This window comes from Tenrec ecaudatus, chromosome 7 (assembly GCF_050624435.1).
Source record: "Tenrec ecaudatus isolate mTenEca1 chromosome 7, mTenEca1.hap1, whole genome shotgun sequence".
In the NCBI taxonomy this organism is placed as follows: Eukaryota; Metazoa; Chordata; class Mammalia; order Afrosoricida; family Tenrecidae; genus Tenrec; species Tenrec ecaudatus.
Genome location: NC_134536.1, coordinates 125,017,816 through 125,043,624, shown reverse-complemented (window position 1 = coordinate 125,043,624; position 25,809 = coordinate 125,017,816). Strand labels below are relative to the sequence as shown.

The window sequence follows — 25,809 nt, the reverse complement described above, 5'->3', positions numbered from 1 at the left end:
ATTCTGCTCCGGCTACAAGTATAGATGATGTCCGTTTATTATGGGTTGCCTCAGTGGAGTTCAAAAGCTTTAACACCTGAGTGTGTAGAAGGGGCTATGACTAAGTTTATAAAATAGCAGACTGGGATTACATCATCATTTTCTGAGAACATACACCTGTTTCCACCGAGTCACTCTGACCAATGGCAAACCTCATGATAGAGAACAGAACTCCTCCCTCGGGCTGTCTAGGCTTCACAGTCAGCGAAAAAGAGGAGGACCCCCCTCCACACACACAGGGTGGAGCGACCCAGGGGCCTCGCCCCTAGAACAATTCTGAGCATGGTGCAGGGCCAAGGGGTGTTTTGTCTGTGGTGCACAGGTTTGCTATGAGTTGAAACCAAGTCGATGGCATCGAACAACAACCACAACCACAATCTTTACACAAGCCGCCTGGCTGGGCTTTCTTTCACAGTGCCCGCTGTGGGGGGTTCGTACCACCAACTTTTTAAGGCTGGCAGTTGCTTGCACACTATCTGCAGGGTCCAGGGTTCTAGATTTAGGACTCCCAACTTTTAAAAGGAAATTTTTGTGAATCTGTAGAAACAGTAACAGGATTAATGACTTCTTGGGGGTAGGGCAGGGGAGACTGGGAGAAACTGGGAGAGCTAATAACAAGGAGTACAAGAGAAAGATGTTCTCATATGATTGTGGCAATGATCGTACAACTTCTTCATGACATGGCAGAACTATGGAATTGTATGGTATGTGGCTTATGTCCCAATAAAACTACTTTTTAAAGATATTTGTACGATTTGTTATTATTCACTTCTTATATGGTTTTCAAAATAAAATTTAAAAGCAATAATGTCTTCAAATTGGGGGGGGGGTACAGAGAAAAGCAAAACCAGTGCTCCATCTCTCCTATGGCTGCAGATTTCTCAGGTACGTCTGGCATGTGTATTGTGGCGCACTGTTGTACACGTGGATGTACAGCATGATGCTGAGAAAAGATGCAGCGGCTGAAGAAAAACAGGTTGAGCAGCTCCCTGGAAGACATAGCTTTCTGTTTGAAAGGAAGTCTATCGTTTGCTTCCTGATCTGATGGACCTTTTGAATGTATACACCACATGGATGAGAAAAAAAAGTCCCCTTATACAGAAATTTAAGATTTTAAGAAAGGCGAGGGGATGTTTCACCAATGATCCTGCCCACTGACTACAGGGTAACTCAACATGATCCCAGCAGCCAAGAACAAGTTGATTCGAGACAAAAAAAATATTCCTGTAAGTTAGGAGACTGAGGTGTCTGGTTCCAATTCCCAATTCCTATGTAAAATTCAGAATCAATGCTATGTTAATGATATATATAGTAAATTACCTACTATTGGTAAAGTCCTAGAAGTAAAGTAAGATGGCAATATTACTACCATAATTATTAATTATTAGCAAAAAATCAAGATAAATACCAGGAAAAAATTAGATCCCTCAAACAGATCAATGAGAATGAGGAGGGGCCACGGGGAAGAGGTGGCTCATCACATGTGAAGCAGATAGTTTCTGCCCATCAAGACGGTCTCTTTATGGAAAGCACCAATGGAGGCACAGAAAGAGACTGGTCAAAGCCATAATCCTTTCCCACTCAGAATCTGATTAGATACTATGTCGATATGAGGGGGATTCAAGAAATCCATGGAAGAATCATATTATCTTTTCCTCCTGCTTTCCTACAAACTATTTGAGGCCTCCCTCAGAGATCTCATGTGTGTGATTACTCTCCCTTCTCTCTTCTGAGCCACCCCAGAGGTGACCGTCCTCTCACTCCACAGTGACCTCACCCTCTTACCTGAATCTCTGATCTTCACTCAGCGTCTGAAGAACGGTAGCTCCACCAAAAGAGTGCCCCATTATCGCTATTTTATTCCTATCGATGGAGCCCTGAATGAGAAAGCATAATACACATGCATAAGTATATCGCAGGCTGCTAGAAGAACAGATTACACGCCTTTGCAATTCATGCACTTGTTACTTTCTTCATGGGCACGCATGGAGAATACACGTCTATACACGCGTGTGTGTGCGTGTTGAGAGCTTATGAAAATGCGGAAGTGAATGGAATCATTCCACCAGCCACCCACATTTGCAACGTCAACATCAGTGCTGACTTTGGCATCTGGCACTCCGGATTTGGGGTACGCTCCGTCTGAGGAGTTACTGGGCGTCTGCTCTGTGCCAAGCCACTGTCCTGGGTTTTCAGTGAGTTCACGGTCTACTGTGGAAGAGGAAGCTCCGAATGCCACCCAGGGTGGCAAGGAACAAAGACAAGACACATCTAATTTAGACCAGGGTGGGCACTCGCTCCTTGTTCGGCACCATGCCTGAGTGAATCTGGGATGTGAAGCAGGATTTAAAAGCATGGGGAAGGCTTAGAGGGTGACAATTCATGGAGAGAGGCGAGCATGCTCAGCAGAACAGGTCATCATCTTACACCCTGACTAAAGTACTTCTAGTTCTGTCTCCTTCCGATTCTCCTCCCGGCTCCATCCCCCTGCCCCTGACACATTTCAGATTATTTCCTAATGATAATCTAGGTATTCTGTTTGATGTTCTCCCACATTTTCTCCCAACCTTTTTTTACAGATTTTTCACGATCAAGCTGAAAAATATTCAGACCCCGTAGTGGGGATTAGTCGTGTTGTAGCTGCGTGGTGTGGAATTAAATATTAATGAATACATTCATGTAAGATGTATTAAGTTGAATCTATTGAAATAGTCACCTTGGTGGGCTAAAACCAACGAACTATTGTCAACGTCACACGTACAAGCTCCGCATGACCATAAGATGTTTTTATCGGTGCTCGTTGGTAATGGTAGCCCTTCATCATGCTGTCCCTTGAATTACAGACGAAGGACAGACTCTAAGGAACTAGAGGCTTAAGGGACACAGGCTTTACAAGGCTCACCTTCAGTTGTCTGAAATCGAACTCTGAATAGATGGCATTCGTCACCGGCTTTCCATGATCAAGGTCAAGAATCAAATCGAGAGCTTGAGAGCATTCCTTCGCTCTTTGCCGCACCTGAACACAATTAGGAGGAGGAGGAGGAGGAAGCGACCCAGTGAGAAGGGCTGCTCTGACTTTAAAGTTCGTGTGGAGACTGCATGCAGGGAAATCAATTGGTTGATGATGACCTCCAGCCCATGAAGGGCGTTGGGCCCTCGCTTTGGAGCTGGGTCCTCCGTGCAAATCCTGACAGACCTCAGATAACTTACCTAACCCCTCTGAGCTTCCATGAGCGTTTGCTAATGCTTCCCTCAATGAAACATAACTCACCGCCATGGAGGCAATTTCAACTCAGGACCAAGTAGAAGGGCCCCTGTGGGTTTCTGGAGACTATACAGCTTGATGGGAGTAGACAACCTCTTCCTTCTTCTGAGGAGGGGCTGGTGGTTTCCAACTGCTGACCTTGCAGTTAGCAGCCCAATGTGTAACTGATTAGACCCTCAGGGTTTCCCAAAGAACTGTGGGTAGGATTCAATCTGACAATATACATGAAGTACCCACTGCAGGGCTGAACACCAAAGTGGCAGTCAGTGGTCTTTATTTCACTTAATCCTCCCAATAATCCCCAGGACAGACATTTCCTAGTTATTATTTTATAACAGTAAACCAAGGAGGCACAACAAGACTAACTTGTTCAAAGAAGATCACTGCTAATTGATGGGTCTGAGGTTCAGCCTGAGACTCCTGAATACTGAGGTCTGTCCCAGGCAACCTCTCTGAAAAGGCTTTTTAAACATTGCTTTGGTGAACCATCTAAAAAAAAAAAAAAGGATTTTCTTTGTTGGTCACCAGACTGCCTATCCTCTCCTTGAAATGTACCTGGTTGTTCCGTATAGCTGTGTGATCCTCGTTGCTGTTTATGCTTCTAATATAGACCCAAGACTTGTCCCCTTTTTCTGCGGCAGACTGGTCCTTGAAATAGTATGTTGCCGATGCAGATTCATCTCTATAATACAAACAGAATCGATTACTTAGGGACTCCCTCTGTCCCTTCCCCATCTCCCTGTTCCTCATCTGCATCCTTGACTCCACTGCCCTCTGATCTTTCTCACTTCCCTTTCTTCTCCTCTTCAGGTGTGTGTGTGTGTGTGTGTGTGTGTGTGTGTGTGTGTATTCAAAGACATGCCTTAGAGACCTAGAGAGAAAAACAAACAAACAAACAAACAAACAAACAAACCCCCAAACCTTCATGTGATGCTAATCCATTCAATATGCACCATTCTGGAAGGCACTACCAGTCATGTTGGATGCTCACCTCTAAATCTCCATGCTTCCACTTGTTAGTAGTGAAACCCCGAGCCCATCATTTACCTCCTGATTTCTACCCATTCCCCACCTTTTCCAAACAGGGATGACAGTCGCTGATAATACTGTGTTTTCAAAGCTAAGGGGCAATGTTATGGGAAAGCTACTCAGCACAGTACGTGACCCACAAATCTGCATTTCAGAAAGATAGCTGTTTGGGCTTTTTAAAAATTCTATTTCCCCCTTTTCTCCCATCTTCCTAGTCAACAAGTCTGTCACTGTTTTCATGAAGCTTTCTGAGATGTAGGAGTGTGGACGCACACAGCCCCTTTATTTGTCTCAAGACCCCAGCTCCATTCCAGGGGACATACCTGTGTTCTACAACAGCAACTACAAGTCCGTGAGATGCCAGGTCATTGCCGATAGCGGAATAAATTGTCCTTCGAAGCAAAGAGAGGGCAGCATTCAACTACCAGCCAGATGGAATGAGAAAACGTGACCACGAGGCTGGATGCATAACACAACTAGGACCTTGCAGATGATCACTCCCTGGAGACATTGTCTTGATCAGGGCTGGGGAGAGAAAACTACTAACAAGTAGTGACTGGAGGAAGGCTTTTATTAATGGGACAAGTCTCAACTGCAAAAAACGCTGGTTCAAAATGTCAGTAGTACCAAAGTTACACCTTTGACAGCTCTGAGTTTTATCCTTAGCTCTGCCACTTACCAGCTATGATTTTAAATAATCATTGACTCATGCTGTCAAGTAAATGCTGGACTGCTAACCTCACGGTCAGTAGTTCAAACACACCAGTCCCTCCTCAAGACAAAGATGAGACTCTGCTCCCATAAAGATTGAGTCTTGGAAGCCCTAATCAGGCTCACTATGAGTTGGAACCTACTCGATGGCTGTGGTGGGTAGAAGTTAATTATGATATTTTCTGAGTTTTGTCTGCAGCTTTAAAATGGGCCTAATCAAGCCATTGGGTTAGGGTGGTGGCAAGGTTTCGATAAGCTCGTGTCTGTAAGGGGGTCATGCAGTCTGGTGGTGAAGAGACTGGGACCTACAGTGTCAACACCTAGTTTCAATCCTAGACCCATCTCTGACTCACAAGGTCACTTGTCAGTTTGTTCCCAGCTCTGGTTATCTGCCTGTTAATGGGTGCTACCATAATAGGCTAGTACTTTGCAGGATTACTGCAAAAGATCAAGTGGCTTAATCCCTATGTCTGAAACATGTGAGCTGTCACTTAAGTGATTGGGCCAGATGAGAAACCGTAGCTGAGTTCGATGAAACGACTTCTATGAACTAATTCACTCTGCCGTAGCTGAAAAGCGCCCGCAGATAACGCAAACCATGAAGGGGGTGGCTGTGTTCCCATAAAACGTCATTTACAGAAACAGGCAGCAGGCTAGATTTGGCCCTTGAGCTGTAACTTGACAATCACTGGTCTAGTAGAAATCCAATAATGAGCTAGGCTACTACAATTAGAGGCCTGAATAGAATTCCGTATGACAGGCGATGCCCAGCTTCTTCGCAGCTAAAACCACCATTTGTTTTCTGGAAATCTTAAGATCCTCGCAGGGGGGAGAAAGGGAAGCAAGAGGAGAGCGTGGAGATGTGGTGGCCGTGGCAACGTACCTCTCAGACAAGCTGCTTGCCGCAGAGAACACATTTGACTTAAGACCCAATTCAGCTCTTGCTCTTCAAAACTGACTACCACACAAGCTGAAGCCAAGCTTCCTGCAGGCTGCTCCCTGCTAATGGCTATGGGTGGTAACCCATTTCTGTAAGATGCAGGATTCATGTGAGTGTCTTAGGCGCAATATTTCCACCATTCGTCTGGCCCACACATTCACAGAACTGGGCTACAGTCTAAGGCCCTTCTCCCTCAGTCGCTTCCCGTCCCCATCTCCCTCCCAGGTGTACAACCTATATCAGGGTCCAAGCTATGGAGGCCTGGTGGTGCAGTGATTACAGGCTGGGCTGTAATCCCCATGGCCAGCAGTACAAGACCACCTGCAGCTTCTCGAGAGAAAGACCGTGTTTCCTTACACATGTGCAATTTTTCATGAATCATAGGACACTGTCAGTAGTTGACTGTTCACGAGCCACAAAAACTGTAATGTCACATAATCTTTCCCTAAAAAGGTTCAGGCAGTATCTACTGGATAAAGAAACTCCTCTATCAATGGCAGTATCCTCCTGGATTAAAGCTTCATCTCCTTCAATATGTTTTCTCTACAGACAACGCAGGGAATCATTGTACCTACGTTGTTGGTTTAGTGTGAGGAGGAAATAATTTCTTATATACAAGCCTTAGTAGAGCTACTAGCAGAGTCAGTGTCTCGTCATTGGCAGTTATTTTCTATGGTATAGTTGGTGTAGTGGTTACACATTGGGCTGCAACCCACATGGTCAGCTCTTCAAAACCACCAGCAGCTCCGTGGGAGAAAGACTGGGCTTTCTACTCTCATAAATGGTTAGTCTCAGAAACCCACAGGAGGTCATGACTAAGAGTCAGTAATGACTCGATGGTAGTGAGTTTTTGGGTGAAATCATGGTCGACGATCTCTCTCTGCCTTCCCTGCCTCCCTTCCCTTTGTCCTTCACAGGCATTTCTCCCAATAGTTATCTTTCAATGTTTATCCAGTCTTGGCGTCTGCTCCTTGGAAGAAGTGAACAAGCATAAAGGATGATTTTGTGAATGTGAATACTATCATAAAGAAGGGCCATCAAACATACCCACTACCAGAGAGCCTATTTGAATTGTCCTGACCCTAACATGGAGGGAGGTGATCCTCTGTCGTGAAGCTAATCCTCGGGAACTGAAGGACGAGCGCCAACCACATGTACCTTGATTAAATCATTAGACCACAGCCAGTTCTCTGGGACCCCCAACTCCTCTGGGATGTATCTGTGTGTGTGTATGTGTGTGTGTGTATTCGGTCATTGATCCCCAAGAATGACAATCGTTCAGCTGCTCATATAATTACCTCAAGGCGGCGAGACCATGAGAAAAAACAACGAGGGGGTACTTTTCACCAGTCCTCAGAGGGGCATTCCACTTTGCTGGAATTGTCACTGAACCTACACAGCAAGAGAGATGACCGTGAGTCTTTCTTCTGCCTTGAACATTGCTAGTCATTTTAACATGCATCTGTAGAGCACCAATGCCTGACTCATGGAATGCATGTGTTTTTATAGATGAATAATGAATCTTAATTTATTTTTTAATTTTAAATATATATTCCCTAAAAAATTAATCATTTCACTGAGGGGCTCTTAAAAATCTTATAACAATCCATCATTCAATCGTATTAAGCACACTTGTACATGTGTTGCCATGAACTCTTGGTATCAGCTCCTTGAATTTTTTCTTTAAGTCTGCTGCTTGGTACCCATCAACCCAGGATTCGAATAGCATGTACTTCCCTAAGACCATACTCCCTACCACTGAGCCCATCCCAATGCACAGTGCCCTACAGGCCAGCGTAGATGCTCCACAGAGTTCCTAGCCTGCGATCTTTACACAAGCAGACTGACACATTGTTCTCATGCAGAGTGGCAGCAGGGCCAAACCACTGCCCGTCGGGTTAGTGACCCAACACTTAATCACTACACTACCAGGGCTCCGCCCTAAGACCGCAGGATCATTATCCGCTCAGTTAGTTCTCAACGTATACCGACAGCTTGCTCCTCCCTAGAGGTGTATTCGGGAAGGCTGCTCCTGATGGGCATTCCCAAACCTTGACAACCCTGTGGAGTGAATGTTCTAAAGCTGGACTTACCCTGTAGGTGACATTACAGAGCAAAGATTCATTTTCTCACAGTTTAGGAGGCAACACGTATATATCCAAGGCACTAGCTCTAAGGAAAGAAGCCCTATGGGGTAAGCATTGGACGGTTACCCTCAAAGCCATCAGTTCAAATCCACTAGCCATGGGGAAAGCTGAGGCTGTCTGACCAAGTAAAGATTGACAGCCTGAAGCCCCTTCTACAGGGTTGCTTTGAGCCAGGATTGACTCCAAGGGAGTGGGTTTGGTTGGGGGGGGTGGTGGACAGGCTGTAGGGAGAAGCCCTCTCATCTATTTTAGTTTCCAGTAGCCTGCAACCCCTGGAATGCCCGGGCGTGTACTCTTCTGCTTCCACTGTCTTCAGTTAGTAAACACCATCCCCACCAAGGGCTCTTGCCGAGGCGTTGAGGTTGCTGCTGGACGACGCTGAATGGATTCCAACTCAGGGCAACCCTCCACAGCGTTTCCTCAGCTCCCATTTTTACAGGAGCAAATTCCCATGCTCTCCTCCCTTGGGGCAGCTCGGTGGGTTTGAACTGCAGAAAGGCCTTTTAGTTAGCAGCTGGGTACTTGGTCACCGCACCATGAAGCTGCGCCTTCTATCCTACAGGGATTAGGTGTAGGACATAAAGCACACCGATGAGACCTAATCCACAGAACCAAGAAAACCCTGTTTCCATTAGAATGAGGTCCACATGGATAAGGCTAGGATTCCAGCATATATTTTAGGGGACAGAATTCAAGTCAAACCACCAGGAAGTTCAGGAATAGTCCCCTGAGAAGCAGAACCTGGGGACTGGAGACTTCAGTCAGCCTGGTCACAGCCCCGTCGTAGGTAGAATGAGCAGGGACCTCCTGACTCATCTTTTGCTACCTGCTGGCAATTGGTCTCAGACAAGTGACGGGGACTCTCTTGAGTTCCAGATTCCTCTCTTATACAGTGGGAGAAAACAGCATCTCTCTCACAAAAGTTTTGTGAGACTAATATTTAATTACAGTATAATAATATTTAATTTCCTTATAGTGTAAGGAAAGCCTCCAGTCACATAGGAAAACAGTTAAAAGGACAGGAGTGATGGCCTTCTCTTCCCGTCTTGGTACTGCTGTCAGCGCTACCAGCGAACCTTCCCTCAGAAATAGAGACGTCTTCATAAAGGCGGTGGAGATCACTAGGGAAAGGGATTCCAGCTATGTGGTTGCTGCTCTTGAGTCGGACCGGACTCGCAGTGTGACCGCGCAGAACAGCGTCAAAGGGTTTTCTGGGTTGTAGTCTTTATGGATGCAGATGGAGAGGTCTTTCCCTCATGGGTGGGTTCGAACGGCCAACCTTTTGGTTAACAGCCAAGTAAGTACCTACTCACTGTGCCACTTCTCTCAGAAGATACTCAGAGTGCCAGGAAAGCATGCAGGTATAACCGTATCATTCTTATTATAAAATGTTCAATTAAAAACAACACAGGGATGTTTAAAATGAATCTAAAATATTGCAGATAGTTTAGAGGATGTTATCAACGTGGGCTACGCAGTGGCATCTGGTCAAACCCATAAGGAAGGAGAAGTCTGTGATCGTGTGCTGTAGATAAGAGTGGTGAAAGACACACACAAGATTATCAGGGGCGGAAGCGCGATCTTAGTGAGGGAGACTGGTCCTGCAGCAGGTGGGGACTGCCATGAGTCTCTAGTCTCTCTCATTTATGACACTGATGGGACATTTCTTTTAGATCTTGAGCATCGTAGTTTTGATTTTTGCTTTCTCACCCCCCCCTTCTGCCTTCATTCCCGCCCTCCTGCCCTTCCTGGTTCCCTCCTTCCCTCCCTCTGCTAGTCTTCTCTCTTTCCCTCCTCCCTTCTCTTCCTGCCTTTAGAACAGTGGTTCGCAACCTTCCAGATGCTGCTACCTTTTAATACAGTTCCTCGTGTGATGATGACTCCCCCAACCACAAAATCATTTTCATCATCATCACTGTCATTTTGCATCTTTTATGAATTGAACAACCCCTCTGAAAGGGTCAACTCCCAAAGTTGTCGTGACCCACAGGTTAAGAACCGCTGCTCTAGAAGGATCCCAGCACATTGCAGACGGATCCCCGGTTTACTCGTGTTTCAAGCACCACCTGTTACGGATGGATCACAACATAACTCATGATTTCTACACGCTGTCTTCAGATGCCATCTGCTTGGATATATTTTAACTACCTCGTCTATTTGGGTGTTTACATCAGTAGTGAATATATCAAACATGGCTGTCTTCATGTTCGTTTTGTTTATTTAGCATTTTAGTGCATGTTGTTTAAATCAAATAGTTACTATTTGTTTGAATTGTTTTGCAAGGAGTTGTGCACTGATCAGGCTCAAACCTCAGTGAAATATAAAGCATCACCTCAATCGCTCAAGTCATCTCCCGTTACACAAACAGACATGAAGACGTTCTGAGCCTTAATTCTTCTAATTTTTCAAAGCATTATGGATTATGATTATTTTTACAAGTTTATAATTTCATGAAGATTATAGTTCATAAAAGTAATAATGTTCCACATACATTGCAAAACATCGTTTCATAATGTGAGACATTTTATATTCAAAAGCTGAAAGTTACAAATAAATATGATAAAAAGTTGAGGAGATGTAAACCTATTTATGGTTTAATGCATAAAAAAAAGTAATAGCCGATAAAATACCGTCACTGGGTAAGTTGTATATATATATATACACATATCTCCGGTCTTGAATGTGCTAGCATCCCAGCCCACGTGCTCCTCTCCTGGCACTGAAGGAAGGGCATGGAGGAGCAGTCCTGGGGCTTGTTAGCATCAGTCTGCTCCTCTCCCGCCCTCACCCATCAGATTCAGAAAGAATCCTTGCTTTCCTCACAGTGGCCTGGGCTTTTCTTTGCCATCTTAGGGGAAGTTTAGGTAGGGGGAGATTGACTTGGTCTGTAACTGCCTGCAGGGCTTGCTGTTTTCCAGGTTGTGTTGTGGTTGCTTAAATTCCAGAGTGTACAAAGCAAGACCAACAGAAACCTTACCAAAGATTACGTTCAAAATTTTGGCCATAAAATTGTGTGCTCCAAGAAATTTACTAATCCCCCCAAAGTATTCTTTGTTCGGGATCCAAAGAGCATCGCCACGGTCCTCGTCTTGGCATGGATAGTAGAGACGCAAGAAGCTGCCCTGTTGAGACAGAACAATTATAAGAGCTTGCAAAATTATTTCTCAAACATATCCCAACAGGTCTTTTGCACATGTCGCTCATGAGGGCCCACGTACAAATGTATTTCATGAAAAGAATCCGAAACACTTGAAGCCGCTGTGATGGTGACTGAAAACCACTCACCTGGAAAAGGGCAACAGAGCAATCTGCTTGTGAAGAGAAAAGAAGTGATCAGCAACGTGGCTTTAGCCACCAATGAGCAGGAACACACAGACAAGTTGCAGATGAGTCCGTCGGCGGACAGCAAAGAACTGGGGAATGGCCAAGCTAGCCGAAGCCTTCTGATGCTGCTGCTCACGTGGCCAAGTGGGCCGTTCTCGGCATCAATTTCCAACAGCCCCTCGTGAGGCATCACACAGGCAGTACAAAAAGCACGTATGGAGAAGCTGTAATCATCCAGCGTTACCTTGTTGGTGTAGTTGGACATCAAGTCTGCACAACCAACCGGATAACTTCCTTTTCCTCTGGGAATTTTACTGTGGTTTAAAGAGGTCATCCAAGCTTGCATGTTATCCAGTCGCGTTAAAACAAAAGAACAAGACATGGAAACAACAGGTTAATATCATCTCATTTGTCATCAACTCCAGCCCTGACTCGATTATGCAAAAGAATCCCAAGGGCAGCAAGGTAATGGCCCTGCTATCTGGTCTCCCTGTTTCCAGCGCATACAATGATTGAGGCCCTGGTGTGTACAAGGCGATGGGGTATGGGGGCGGGGGGCACAGTAAATGATGGAGGCAGATATAACCTTTCTGGCAAGGCATGTAGGACCATCGATCCCATAATACAGAAAACTTTATTCTATGCTGATCCAGGTCACATGAACAGTGCCTTGCCCTATTTGTTTCCTATAAACATAACGACCACCCCACATTTTAGATTTGTGCTTCTAACTTTCCATCGGCCAGATGTGCTTCACAGAGAAGCATCAGGGCCCAAGGTTCAAAAGGAAACGAAAGGACTCTTCCCCACCCTTCTTCCCCGAACCTACACGGTGGAGCCTGAAACTCCATCAGCCCAATCATACCCATCTCAAGCCAGAATCTGGGAGTCATCCTATCCTCCCACCTCATTCTTATTAACTCCGGATAGCCAATCAAGCCTCAACTTCTTGGATTTGGATTTAGCTTAGAATTATTTTTTCTAATATATCCTGACCCCCTGGCTCAATTTCTTCTGAGTCAACACTCTCACGGTCTCTGGGACGGACAGTTGCCAACCCTCCTCACCGTCTTACACACCTTCGATCTACCCATCGTCATCTGCATCCTCCCACAGCTCCCGGAGACGGGGCAAGAGCACAAGGCAATTAGCCAATGAATTTTGAGTTATTCTAGAAGCAGGAATGGATTGACATCTTTTGTCGAAGGCAGTCTGATGTGCGGTTCATATCTGCCAGGTCCTTCTAAGCAAATACATCATTGACGGACAACGAACACCGTCAGTTGTTGTTGATGCTCTGGCGAACCCAGGTGTGTCAGAGTAGAATGGTCCCAAAGAATTTTTGTGCCAGTGACCTGTCAGAAGCTGATCACCAGACTTTTCTGCCAAGGTGCCTCCTGGTGGGTCCCAATGACCCACCTTTCGCTTAGTGGTCTAGCTTTAACTGTGACACCTTCTAGTGTGCTGGGATTGAAAGGCATTGAGATTCATAGATGTACAAGGTGAATCTCAAGTCCATGGGCAGGCCCTGGGTCTATTGGAACTCACAGCCTGACACATACTAGACGGCCAACTGCTATCAGTCCCTTCTATAGAGGTTGTTCACTCTATTTACCAAAATAATGCACGGTGTACCTTGAAGACACATTTCAGCAGATATACACTGGAGCGAAATATTTCCCCTGGGATTGGATTCTGAACTCTGACCTGTCTAGACAGTTACCCAGGGATTTTTTTAAAAAAAGCTTTACCTGTGAGGCTATCATTTCAGAGTGTACTTAGAACTGTCTGAGGGTCCTCCTAGCCTGTGAAAGACTGCCGCCTCTGCCATGCGTCATGGTGTACCAGGAAGACATCAGTCGGAGGATGGCAGGGGTTGTGTCTACATTCCCTTCCAGTTAGGAGCAGCCTGTGAGCCTATGTGCCCTGCTCTGCAGAGAGCCCTGGCAAGGTTAATTAAGGGCTTGCTAGAAGACCTCTACAAGACCGCTGGTGGTATAGTGGTTATGAGTTAGGCTGCCATCCTCGAGGCCAGCAGTTCAAAACCACCAGCTGCTTGGAGGGAGAAAACCAGGGCTTGTTACTCCCATAACGAGTTAGTCTAGGAAACCCACAGGAGCAGTTCTACCCCGTCCTATAGGGCAGGGCGTCAAACTCCATGAAAACGCAGGCCATTGGTGCAACAGGCAAGAGTCACGTGGGCTACATCACATTTACAAATTTTGTTCAATTTGTATTTTGAAGTGAAGATTCAGGAATATGGATAGGATAATTAAAACACTATATATATATAATTGCTTTTATTTAAACATTTATTTTATTTAATGTATTTCTAAAACTAAAATTATTCCTTTTTTTGCCCGAAACTTGCCAGCAATGTTCCTCCTACTAGTTTTCCAATATCTAGATTCAAAGACTGAGAACAATCTTCAATAAGGCAGATAGATGTTTATCAGTTAATCTTGATCTGTATGCCATTTTATTTAATTTAATGGACAAAAATAGCTGTATACTCACAATGTGAGTATACACTGTGGGCCTGTGGACGCGTATAAATGTATACTCATTTTCAGTAGTTCAAGGGTTAATGAGGGAATTGTGTGTACAGTATTTTTTTATATTTTCATTTTATTTCAGAGCATTGCGGGCCACAAAAAATTACCTCAGGGGCCGCATGTGGCCCATGGGCCACCAGTTTGACTCCTCTGCTACAGGGTCACTGAGAAAGGGCACTGACTTGATGGCAGAAAGTTGTTTTTTTTGGCACACATCCCCAGAGACGGGAACTCGGAGGCTTTGAGTTCCATCTTGGAGCCATGAGCATCCCAGGTTCCTTGTGTGAGACCTAAGGTGCATCTGGGCCCGGACAACCTTTTCCTACAACCCAGAAGGGCCTCGTTCCACCACATCTACTTGATCTTAGGGGGCCCCCACAAATCAAATTGAGGTTCTAGGTTTTCCCATTCCAAATAGCTCTCAGGAAACTTTGAGTTCACTTGAATTTGAACATGGGTCTTCTGAATCCCCTACCTGGCCAGATCCAAGGCATCTGCAGAAAGAGCTCAGCCACATGTGGTTGGCTCAGCCGGGGTCTCGAATCTCTGTAACTATGAGGAGTCATCCTAAAAAAGGATGTTTGTTCAGCGCAATGGCCACACTCCAGATGACAGAAATCTGTGGTCAAAATGTCTCTCTTCTGCTGTGGTAGTTACATAATCATTTGTCAACTGGAGGATTAAGAGGGAAGTGGTGGAGTCTAGCCTGTCCATCATTGTATAGCCAAGGAGGCCTTTGTGTGGGCATGGCCTTCCCCTGAGGATTCTGGGAATTCCTGTATTTTCCTCCTTGGAGGCCAGAGACACTGTCCCTTGGCTCACTCCCTGCAAGACATCTCTGTGGAGAAGACACATGAAGAAAGGTGATGGGGCCAGATCTATGGAGCCAGCGAAGCCACATGGAGACCTCTGCTAGTGTTGAGATGCTTCTACTGCCACTGGATCCACAACACATCCCACCCACTGGCCTGTGATCTTCCTGCAGTTGACATCATTGCATGTGTTTCCTGAATCAGAAGACTTTCTAGATTGTTATATATGGGCTAATATCAGACTTATGGACTTGATCTGAACTCGGCTGGAATGTTTTCTCAATATTCTATTGCTTTTGTATATAAACTTCTTTCTAATATACACATGAGTCTCCATAGATTTGTTTCTCTAGTCTACCCAAACTAACACGTCTGCTTTATTTTACTTATTTATCTAGCCTTTTCGTCTCAACTGGGTGAAGGTTCGCAGAGCAGATCAGTATTCCCTGTAACAATTCTCACAGTTTGTTTCATCTCATGGAATAGAATCCCCATCAGGAAATGCCACTTATCCCACTTTTCTGTGGATCTTGTTCACCTCATTTGCCTTCTTTTCCGGGCCCTGCTGAACTGTGTCGTTGGCTAAATGCTGCCCTTTGGATCTCAGTGCTTGATGGATCTAAGCTGCGCATATAGATCTACTGCTTGGTTAAATATAGAGCCATGAGGTAAATTCATTTCCAGACCTGCATGGTGACCAGTGGCCACAGTCTCAAGAATTCCATTAGTTCCTATCCAACCAGCAAGCCAGGTCTTTTTCATGAGTTTTGAATGCTGTTTTACATTCTTCTTCTACTCTATCCAAAGCCAAACCAAACCAAACTCACTTTCATTGGGTTGATGCTGGCTCATAACAAGCCTACAGGACAGGGTAGAACTACCCTTGTGAGTTTCCGAGGCTGTCCCTGTTTACAGGAGTAGAAAGCCCAGTCTTTCTCCTGAGGAATGACTGGTGGTTTCAAACTGGTGGTCTTGTGGATCACAGCCCACTACATAACTACACCACCAGGACTCCTAACTCTATCCAGGATCCTCTAAAGTGTGCCTCACTTGCTTTGTTTTAACCTAATGGTGTATGATTCTTCCTAACGGTATACAAGCCAGGAAAATTACCTTTTCTTGGATGGTTTTATGTCCTCCTTTAGCAAATGAGATCTGTTGCCCATATTTAATGGGTGCTGTCGAGTGGGTATTAGATACCAACCACAAAGTTGCAGTTCAAAGCCACCAGCTGCTTTGCAAGAGAAAGATGAAGCTTTCTAATCCCATCAAGATTTACAACCTTGCTAGGCTCTTTTTTTAACCCATAAGTACAAGCCTTTTACCAACAGAGTCCTATTTTCTATCTTCCCATTTGTGGTGGTTACATAATCTGGTGTCAATTTGAGGATTAAGCGTGAAGGGGTGGTGTTTATCCTGTCAATCAGGCGACTTCTTTCTCTAGTCTACCCGTACTAACACACCATTTAATAAAAATATCATAAACAATGATGCATTATTGTAATCATTACTTAATAAACCTTGCCCACTAATTTTGAAAAAAATAATTATGCATTCATTTGATTAAACAAACAAACAAACTTACAGTACAAGGATGGGCATTGGCTCACTGCTGGAAATACATAGCCCAAAAAAGCCATGTCCCTGTCCTCAGGTTTCTACAGTCCCATACCAGTTTCACAAATAATTCTAAACACGAGGGATACACAATTCTGTACCAAGGAAAAGTGAAAGGTGTCATTTTATCCTAGTTGGTAATTTGCCAATTGTGCGAAAAGGCTCTGGAAAAAATTAACTTAATCTCAACTAGTCTGTAAAGCTCCTTGAGCTTGACTGCAGGCTTTTTGCCCGAGTTACTGGTGCCCCGAGCCTCCTGGTACTAAAGGAACAGACCTAAGAGAGATTATACCAATTAGGCAATTGAAGGGTTAAGATGCAGCCCTTTTCCTGCTAATGCATTCATTTCCTCAACCAGGGCAGAACTTATTCATAAACCACAGGGTTATGAAAGATCTTCTGTAAATGTCACGCTCATGAGTCACCTGCCAAGCCTGAACATCTGGATCTAGGTGCACATGTCTGTAGGCAGAGATTATGTGATGCCATCAGAGGCCACCCCCGCTGCTCCCATTAGGAGACTAGATGGGGCCTACAGCACCTTCTGAGAAGAGCAACAATAGAGACCCTTCTGTCTAGAGATCACTACCCAGTTTTAGCCAACCTTCCTAGGCTTGCCTAAGCCTTCCTCTATCTCTTCTTCCTTCCCACCACAAATGAAGAAAGAGTAAGTGAGGAAGGGCAATTCTCATCAGGAGCTTCTGACCACTTCTTGGTTCCTACTTCCATGATTCAGCAGAAAAGACTGCTTCCCTCTGGACCCCAAGACCATAAGTTGCTGTCTCCCCACACTATCCCCACTACTGTGCTGCCTCATGCCAGTTGATCAAGACACCTGCCTCTTCCTCACCCCTGTGGAGGCAGACTGTAAGGTTGCCCTTTGAGTGGACTGCGGAGCCATTGAGTTACTGGGCAGAGCGAGTGGCAATGACTAGGACATGGAGGCAGGGAAGGGGTGCAATTGAAGAACTTCTCCACAGTGGTTGAAAGATGAGTTTCAATTTGTCTTAAGACGTCTCACTCCGGTTATATCCTCAGTTATGAGAGATGAGAAGAGAAAAGACAGGACAGGAGAGAAGAGAAAAGGAGGAGATGCTTCTTCAGTCCCAGCTGGAACTGGGCGAAGGTGGGTTCTCAGACCTCAGGAGACTAGAGCATCCTCATACGCATGCTTCTCAATAAGGCTTGCTTTGGTGGTCTCCCCTCTCCCTGTCCTACATGTAATTTCTTTGGGGCCAGCTGTCAATTTGTTAGTTGCTCAAGTTGTTAAATAATAATAATAATAATAAAAAGAAATCTCTTACCTGATGGGGTGATATAGGAAATGGGATTGAGGTCTTGCCATTCAAAAGGATAAGCCAGCACAAGGCAGCTGCAGAGGCAGACAAGGGCGTGCAATTTGGACGGCACCATCTTGGTGGCCTAGTGGTGGCTGCAGCTTAATGTTCTTCACAGCGGATCTGAGAGAAAAGAAGCGTGCAATAAAGAGGGCTGACGAAGGCTGACAGGGAGTGATGTGCTAATAACAGGACTTTATATGTTATAAAGGAAAGAGATATTATGCGGGGTGGGGGGATTAGAACATGCATTTTCCTGGGCTGGGTTTTAGATGGGTACAGGGCAGGGAGACGCATTAGTAATGCTGGGTTGCAGATGGACTTCAAGGCGGTTATCGGTTATGGTAGGCTCGAGTGTGGGCATACAGGATAGCATGAAACTCTGGTGGTACATAGCAATCGCATATGATAGCCCTGATAATACCCATGCGTGTCACAGCTGGTATGCGGTAAACATCCACAAGGTTTTTGTTATAATTATAAAGTCATTATATCGCCGCCGCTGCCGTTGGGGATGATGATGATGATGATGATGATGATGATGATGGAGACAGCACAATCTTTGTAATCCTGGTAGACTACCAGCTTCCTAAAGGCAGAGGTCAGATCTGGCTTGCTATCCCTAGTGCCCAACAGAGGATCTGCTATCAAACTGAAGTTCAGTAATGTTTGCTGAATGGCTGGATGAAGCAAGCTCCAGGCTAGCTACAGTTAGGTGTTATAGCTAACACAGTTCCCAGAGATCATTCTCAGATGCGTGTGCATTCCATTTTCCTTTAAGTTTTCCCCCTCTGATTTTCTGCGGTGATGGCACACTTCTAAGCCCCTGGCATCTCTAACTTGGATGATGGCAATAACCTCTTAACTGGCTTCCATTTTCCCCATGCCCTTATTCCTAAGGCAGCAGCCTGGGGCCATTCCTGATTCAGCCATAGAATCCCTGCCCTTCCCATTGGAAGGAAGCCCTGGTGGAATTCCTACCCATTGCACATCATGCACCATCACCACCCACCTGTCAGTGGAGGCTTGCATGTTGCTAGGAGGCTGCCTTTCAGCAGAGGTTTGAGTGAAGTTTTCTAGGATTAAGAAAGATTGGGACAAGAGGAAAGTAAAAGGAAATAGAGGAAAGAACTAGAGAGGTCTAAATACAGGCATGCACCTATGTAAATATATTTATATATAAGGATGTGGAACTAGATCTATGTGCATATATTTATAGGTTTAGTATTAAGGTAGCAGATGGACGCTGGGCCTTCACTCAAGTACTCCCTCAATGCAAGCACACTTTGTTCTATTAAACTGGCATTCTATGATGCTCGCCTTCCCGACACAATTGCTGAAGACAACGCGGGAGCATAAGCAAATGTGGTGACTAAAGCTGATGGTGCCCGGCTATCAAAAGTTATAGCATGTGGGGGGTCTTAAAGGCTTGAAGATAAACAACCGACCATCTAGCTCAGAAGCAACAAAGCCCACATGGAAGAACACACCAGCCTGTGTGATCACAAAGTGCCAAAGGGATCAGTTATCAGGCATCAAAGAACAAAAAATCACATACTTATATGCTTATCTCCCTGATACGATTACTGAAGATAAATGGGTGCATAAGCAAATGTGGCAAAGAAAGCTGATGGTGCCCAGCTATAAAAAGATATAGCGTCTGGGATCTTAAAGGCTTGAAGATAAACTGGAGGCCATCTAGCTCAGAAGCAACAAAGTCCACATGGAAGAAGCACACCAGCTTGTGCGATCACGAGGTGTCAAATGGAACAGGGATCAGGTATCAGGCATCATCAGAACAAAAAATGATATCATTGTGAATGAGGGGGAGTTCAGGGTGGAGACCAAAGCCCATCTGTAGGCAACTGTACATCCTCTTATGGAAGGGTTGCAGGGAGGAGATGAGCCAGTCAGGGTGCAGTTTAGCAACGATGAAACATACAACTTTCCTCTAGTTCTTAAATGCTTTCTCTCCACCCACTATCATGCTCCCAATTCTACCTTATAAATCTGGTTAGACCAGAGGATGTACACTGGTACAGAGAGGAACTGGAAACACAGGGAATCCAGGGTGGATGATTCCTTCAGGACCAGCGGTGAGTGGCAATACCAGGAGGGTGGAGGGAGGGTAGGGTAGAAAGGGGGAACCAATTACAAGGATCTGCCTATAAGTGGGTGAAGGGAGACGTCAGACAGGGCAAGATATGACAAAATAATAATTTATAAATTTTCAAGGGTTCATGAGGGAATGGGGAGCGGGGAGGGAGGGGAAAAATAAGGAGCTGATGCCAGGGGCTTAAGTGGAGAGCAAATATTTTGAGAAAGATGGGGGCAATGAATGTACAAATGTGATTTACACAATTGATGTATGTATGGATCATGATAAGAGTTGTATGAGTCCCTAATAAAATGATTTTTTAAAAAAAGAAAGATTAGGGAGATTTACTTTGGAATTTACAATGGATTACAAAGGATTTACTTTGGAAAATCAGCTGATGCAACGCTATGGTTCCCCATGGATATGATTGTCTCCTAGGACGGGGCTGGCTCAGGCCTGGAGAGCATCTCTTTCCACTGTGTCTCGGGTTGTTGGACTGACTGAGCTGCAGCTCACCAGGGCAGCACAGAATAAGAGCTGCAATCTGCACCACCCGTGTCTTTCACTTCCACGGATGCAGGAAGAGCAGTGGGATACAGAAAGCTCTGCCACCGGCCTCGGGCCTCCCACCTTTGACTGCGAGGGATAGACATGCTCCACTGGACCCCAGTGCTTTGCTTCACCTGCCCAGGCCCACAAAGGGCAGTTTCCCAGCACTGCCCTTTCCTGGTGTGTTGGGATTGAAGTTATGCTCAACTCTTGCTAAACTGCCTGCAAAAGGGGGCAGCCCTTACGAAAGGGCCAGGAAAGAAGTCTTCTTTGGACTTGACTCCCCGTGGATTTCACCAGGGAAGGCTGATCCCTATGGAGAGGCACAGTCTGGTGGACAAGCACAGTCAGGCTTCAGGCTCCCTCCTTTTAGCTCGCATAGCAATCTGTGCAAGATGCCGTTCTAGCCAGTTAGGGGTTCTCTTGTACTCGTCTGTTGACAAAAATGCTTCGTCAAAGCCAGGGAGCTCCTGGGGGACGGGACGATTCTCATTTGTCTTTGTATTTCTACTGGTGAGCAAATCCACTGGAGGAGTGGGTTCTGGCTCCTGATGACCCCATAGGACAGAGCAGAACTGACCCACAGGGCTGTACATTTTGACGGAAGTAGACAACCACATCTTTCCCCACTGAGGCCCCAGTGGGTGGGGACCACCTCCTTTCAGATCGTAGTGGAGTGCTTAACTATTGTGCCACCAGAGTTCCGGACACAAATCTGAGCATCCGTGGGTTACCGCCCCGGCATGACTCATCGCTACGGGTAAGTACAGCTGCTGTTAGGTGCCATGGAGTCGGTAACTCAGAGCGACCCTGTGTCCAACACTGCCTGGTCCTGTGCCACCCTCACCAGGACTGCTACATCTGAGCCCATGGTTGCAGCCGCTGGGTCGGTCCTTCTCCCTGTAGGGCATCATTTCATTCACTGACCTTCTCCTTGACCAGGGACTGATTTCTCCGGATAACATGTCCTACGTACCTAAGGCCAAGCCTCACCATCTTCCCCTCTAAGGAGCATTCGGTTTTCCAAGGGAGTTAAGCAGTTGCACAATATGCGTTCACAAAACGAAAGCCAAGCCACAAACAACCCTTGCGGGAAGGACAGGAAGCCCTTGTATTTGCTAACGGAAAAGCACTCCTTGGCCTTCCTCCCCTTGCTCCATTGAGGGGTCGAAATCCATTTCTAGGGTTTTCTTAAGGGCTCCAAGTTTCCCGAGAAATTGTCATTGCTATTGTCCCTGCACTTCTTGGTACACTTTGTGCTCATTGACCTTCTTTCTGCCCACAGATATTAGTGCCTCAGCAATGCCCACGCACCTCCCTGTGGGCTCCCACGGTGACCTACAATGTAACCTTAAAATTACTACACCCTTGACTTCTGGCCCTACAAGTTGTAAATCCCTCATGAAGAGCAAGCTGCTGAGAGGCTGGGGTGGTTTGTTGCCATCCAGCGGACTCAGACGCATGGTGGACGTCTGTGTAACAGAGTGAAACGTGGCCACCACCCGCACCATCTTCAAGATTGGTGGCTCCCGAGAGTCGTGTTGCCACCACTGTGTGGTTTGAGTGAGTGCCTTCCAACCTGTGGAGCGTCTCTCCCAGCTTCTTCTTAGAAAGTATTGTGTTGTGAAGGAGCATTTTCATTAGCTAAATTCTAGAGGTAGATGGCCAGGCCTTTCTTTCTAGTCCCTCTCAGTCTGGCAGCTTTACTCCCGTGGCTTATCATAAGTGATCCTGCCGGTAGGTGGAATACTGGTGGCATAGCTTTCAACATCAGAGCAATACAAAGTCAACATGGTAAGAAAAAGGTGTATTAATTAATTAAAAATTTTTTTTCAATTTCTAATCAGGGACTTCTGTTGGAACATCATTTTAACACCCTGAAGTTTATTCCAAAAGAAAGTGTTGTGGGCCACTGGAGAGAGATGTGAGAGATGTTTTAGAGCTCAGACGACTTTGCAATGTTCCCCAAACCAGATCCTCAAAGCTGGCATCCACTCTGGCTCACACAGCAACAAACTTTAGGCCGTTTCTGACAGGAGGAAGTCAGTTGCTCTCTATCGCCAAGCTCTGCTAAGAACAACAGCCAGCAAAGTCAGTGTTGACATTATTATAAGAGATCAAACTTCTGCGTTTCAGGGAGAGAGGGGACAGACAGCGCTCACAGAGGAAACCTCCCAGCAAGCAGTTCTGTTCCTGGACGACCACCTCTTCTCATGTGTCCACCACTGAGTCCGTCCCACGCCTAGCGACCCCACAGGACAGAGTGGAAGCGTCGCCGTGGGCTTCTGAGGCTGGAAATATTTACAGAAACCTCATCTAGCTCCTGTAGAACTTCTCAGGGTCTTGAACTGCCGACCTTGCAGGTAACAGGCCGATATATAACCTACTACACAACCAGGCCTCCTTTCTCTTCCTATAGTGTACCGGCAAACAAAATCAGGGATCTTTTTTTCTTCTATAAATGCAAACGGTTCCCTTGATCTGGAAGCTTTACCTGACTGGCTTATCACGGGTGACCTTGCTGGATGTGACTCTTTAAGCCAGACCTCTCTCGGGAGCTTCAACTGTGAAACGCAGTTCTGGACACATCTTTATGAAATGAAATTACAGATAGGACAGCCAAGGCCCCACATGGCCACAAGAAAGATTTTGATAGCATTTGCTTCATCGGCTTTACCTTTCGTGTGTTTAAACAGGAATGGCATCCCTGGGGTCGGGGAGAGGGCTTGATGAAGCAAGGTTCTGGAAGTATTCACAAGTGCTCCTGACAAACCTATCACAAGCCGCTGACGGGAGGACGGGGGCTAGGTTCCCGGCCTCTCGGCTCGTTTTGGGGCCGTCGCTGTCAGCTGCTCCTTAGGACAAGCAGAGGCCGAGTCTAACTTCAACTCAGACCGTCAGAGCAGCCTCCAGTGCGCTGGTTTACTTAAGAAGAAGGGAAAAAACCAGGTGAGGTAGAAAGACCAGTTGCCATCAAGCTGACGGGCTCCCGGTGACCCTATGCATGTGAGAGTACAAGTGCGCTCTGTGGGGTTTTCAATGGCTGATTTGGGGTGGGAGGGAGGGGGGAAGTAGGTGGATTGCCAGGACTTTCTTCTGAGAGACTTGAACCTTCCATGTTTCTGTGATTAGCTGCCTTTGTTAACTGATTGCACCACCCCGGACTCTCAAGGCAGACACAGCCATCACTGACTGATGGATGGCCAACGATAGGCCAACCCTTCCTCGCCCTGCACTTCATGTTTTCGGCCCTCGTGGAAAACCACTGAGCAGGCTAACGAGGTGGCTCAGGAGAAGAAGGCAGGCCCTTCAGACACAGGGCATGTTCCGTCGTGCTGAGCTGAGGTCTTGATGAGAAAGACACGAGGTGGACTGGGAGTGGGGCGTTGAGAAGGAAGCGGAGGCAAGAACGGAGAGGAGCCTTAAAGAAAATCCGTCTGAGTTTGAACGGCTATGCTTCACACGGTGAGGTTTCCCCCTGCACCGCAGCAGAGAGGGCCTTTCAGCTGTCTGACGTTGGTGAATCCTGCTGCATTCACACAGACATGACTTCTGAACAGAAAGGAGAGCATCCGCAGCCCCATGACACAGGTGTGTGGATACGTGCATGGGAGGAGGGGAGGGACAGCGTGGAAGGTATGAGATGCAGCGAGGTCTGGAGCTTCCATTGATCTGTTCCGCCTGGCTGTGCTCCGGGGCTTCGTCCAGCTAACCTCTGTCCTAATGATCCCAAGGCCAAAGCACCCATTTTCATCAAGTTGATCCTGATTCAATAGAACTGGTCCCCAGGGTCTCGGAGGTGCACAATTAATGGGACTGGGCTGCCACCTGGTTGTCCTGCAGAGCAGCTTGTTCACTGTGTGCACCACCAGGGACCCTTGAGGCAGACACAGCTGTCACTGACTGATGGGCTATGAGAGGCCGACCCTTCCTAGCCCTGCCCTTCATGTTGGCACCCCAGTTGAAACCCACTGAGCAGACACGTCACACAGAACATCTGGATTATAATCCCGTGTGAAGCCCTCCTTCCTTTCACTGCTGATTCTGGTCTACTAGTTCTTATCAAGGGGTTAGACATTGTAAGTTTTTAAAACCTGGGCCCCCAAATGTCCACGGTAGTAAAGCAAAAACAGCACTTCTTGCTTTTCAGAACAAAAGTTTGGCCTCATGTGGCCGCCAAGTCCCCAGTTCCCTAAGAAACTGGCTTAGTTTCTCTTCTGATGATCAGCAAGCTCCCTGAGAGGCTGACCACAGGACAGGGGGACATGTCTGAACAAGCCTCTCCACTTTCAAAGTTCTCATACCACAGAGAAGTGGTTTTGTTTTGTTTTGAAACCGCAGGCTTTGAGTGTGGTAAAATGTATTTACACTTGAGAACGCTGGTTACAGAATGCCCCCATGGACACCAGAATGGGACACGGCCTGGTCCTGCACCATTCTCTCAGCCCTTGCTCTACTGGAAAAACAGGAAAGTACCCTGCTGACTTCCAAGATTTAGAACAATGCGAATCTAAGATGACTAGACAAAAGCCCGTGATCCAGCAGTGAACAACGATGGATGGAAATCCACTTCCATCAGCGACTACACCACAACAACCGACACTCATCAATGGCCATTGATGATTCAGGAAGCATCTCCAGTTGAGCATCTGACCCATGGACTTCAACCAGACTGGGGTTTGCTGCTCAGTGACTATGTGGACCACTTTCATCCTAGATATTTCTTTCTTGTACATCATATGAATGCCACTGGTTTTGTTTCTCTAGAAAACCCAGCCTAACACATCATGTCAAAGCCATTACATCGTGTTTTGTGACTATAGTGGGGGCAGGGGAGTGTGTGACTTTTATAATTATGTTCCACACTTTCTACAGTAACATATATTGCTTTTCTAATAAAAAAGGGAAAACATACTTAAACCTTTGTAAGATCCTGAAGAGTGTTTCTGTTTAATGTAATGTATCAAGTCAAGTAAGAATTACTTGTGATCCCAGATACAAAAAGCTTTGTGAAAAAAAACTCCATGATCTTTTAGTGCCATTTGTCCCCAAACTTTCTGTAGCCCCTCATACATAAAACCGAAAGGAAGAGGAGAGGGAGAGGCGAAAGCAAGCAAATGTGTACCGTGGATAACTGAAAACTACCGGTGAGTCTTTTGTTCTAGTCCATTTTCCAACGGACTTTAGACCAATGAAAATATTCACTTTGAAAAAAAATACTTTTGAGAATTTTATGCAGTTTGGACCCTTTTGACTATTAGACAACATTTCTTCCTGACAGATCAAAAACATTTCGGAGAGCTCTCAGATACCATGCTCTATGTATGGCCATTTAAAACGTGGCATCACCTTTTCCCCTTTCTTCTGAGGACCTCATGTGCTCAGT

General features: G+C 46.0%; 1 protein-coding gene across 2 annotated transcripts in view; it reads right to left on the bottom strand.

The window, feature by feature from the left end:
* Nucleotides 1-25,809, bottom strand: part of PLA2G7 (phospholipase A2 group VII) — a 48,187-nt gene that overhangs the window by 4,490 nt on the left and 17,888 nt on the right. The window contains exons 2-9 of one of the 2 annotated variants that reach the window (XM_075555000.1): nt 17,744-17,899; nt 11,700-11,794; nt 11,109-11,253; nt 7,283-7,376; nt 4,657-4,725; nt 3,860-3,986; nt 2,942-3,055; nt 1,825-1,916 (exon numbers count right to left, since the gene is read on the bottom strand). In XM_075555000.1, the coding sequence (XP_075411115.1) occupies nt 1,825-1,916; nt 2,942-3,055; nt 3,860-3,986; nt 4,657-4,725; nt 7,283-7,376; nt 11,109-11,253; nt 11,700-11,794; nt 17,744-17,852 (845 nt within the window). In that variant the 5' untranslated portion in view covers nt 17,853-17,899. The remainder of the gene's footprint in view (nt 1-1,824; nt 1,917-2,941; nt 3,056-3,859; nt 3,987-4,656; nt 4,726-7,282; nt 7,377-11,108; nt 11,254-11,699; nt 11,795-17,743; nt 17,900-25,809) is intronic. The other variant, XM_075555001.1, reaches the window with a different exon arrangement.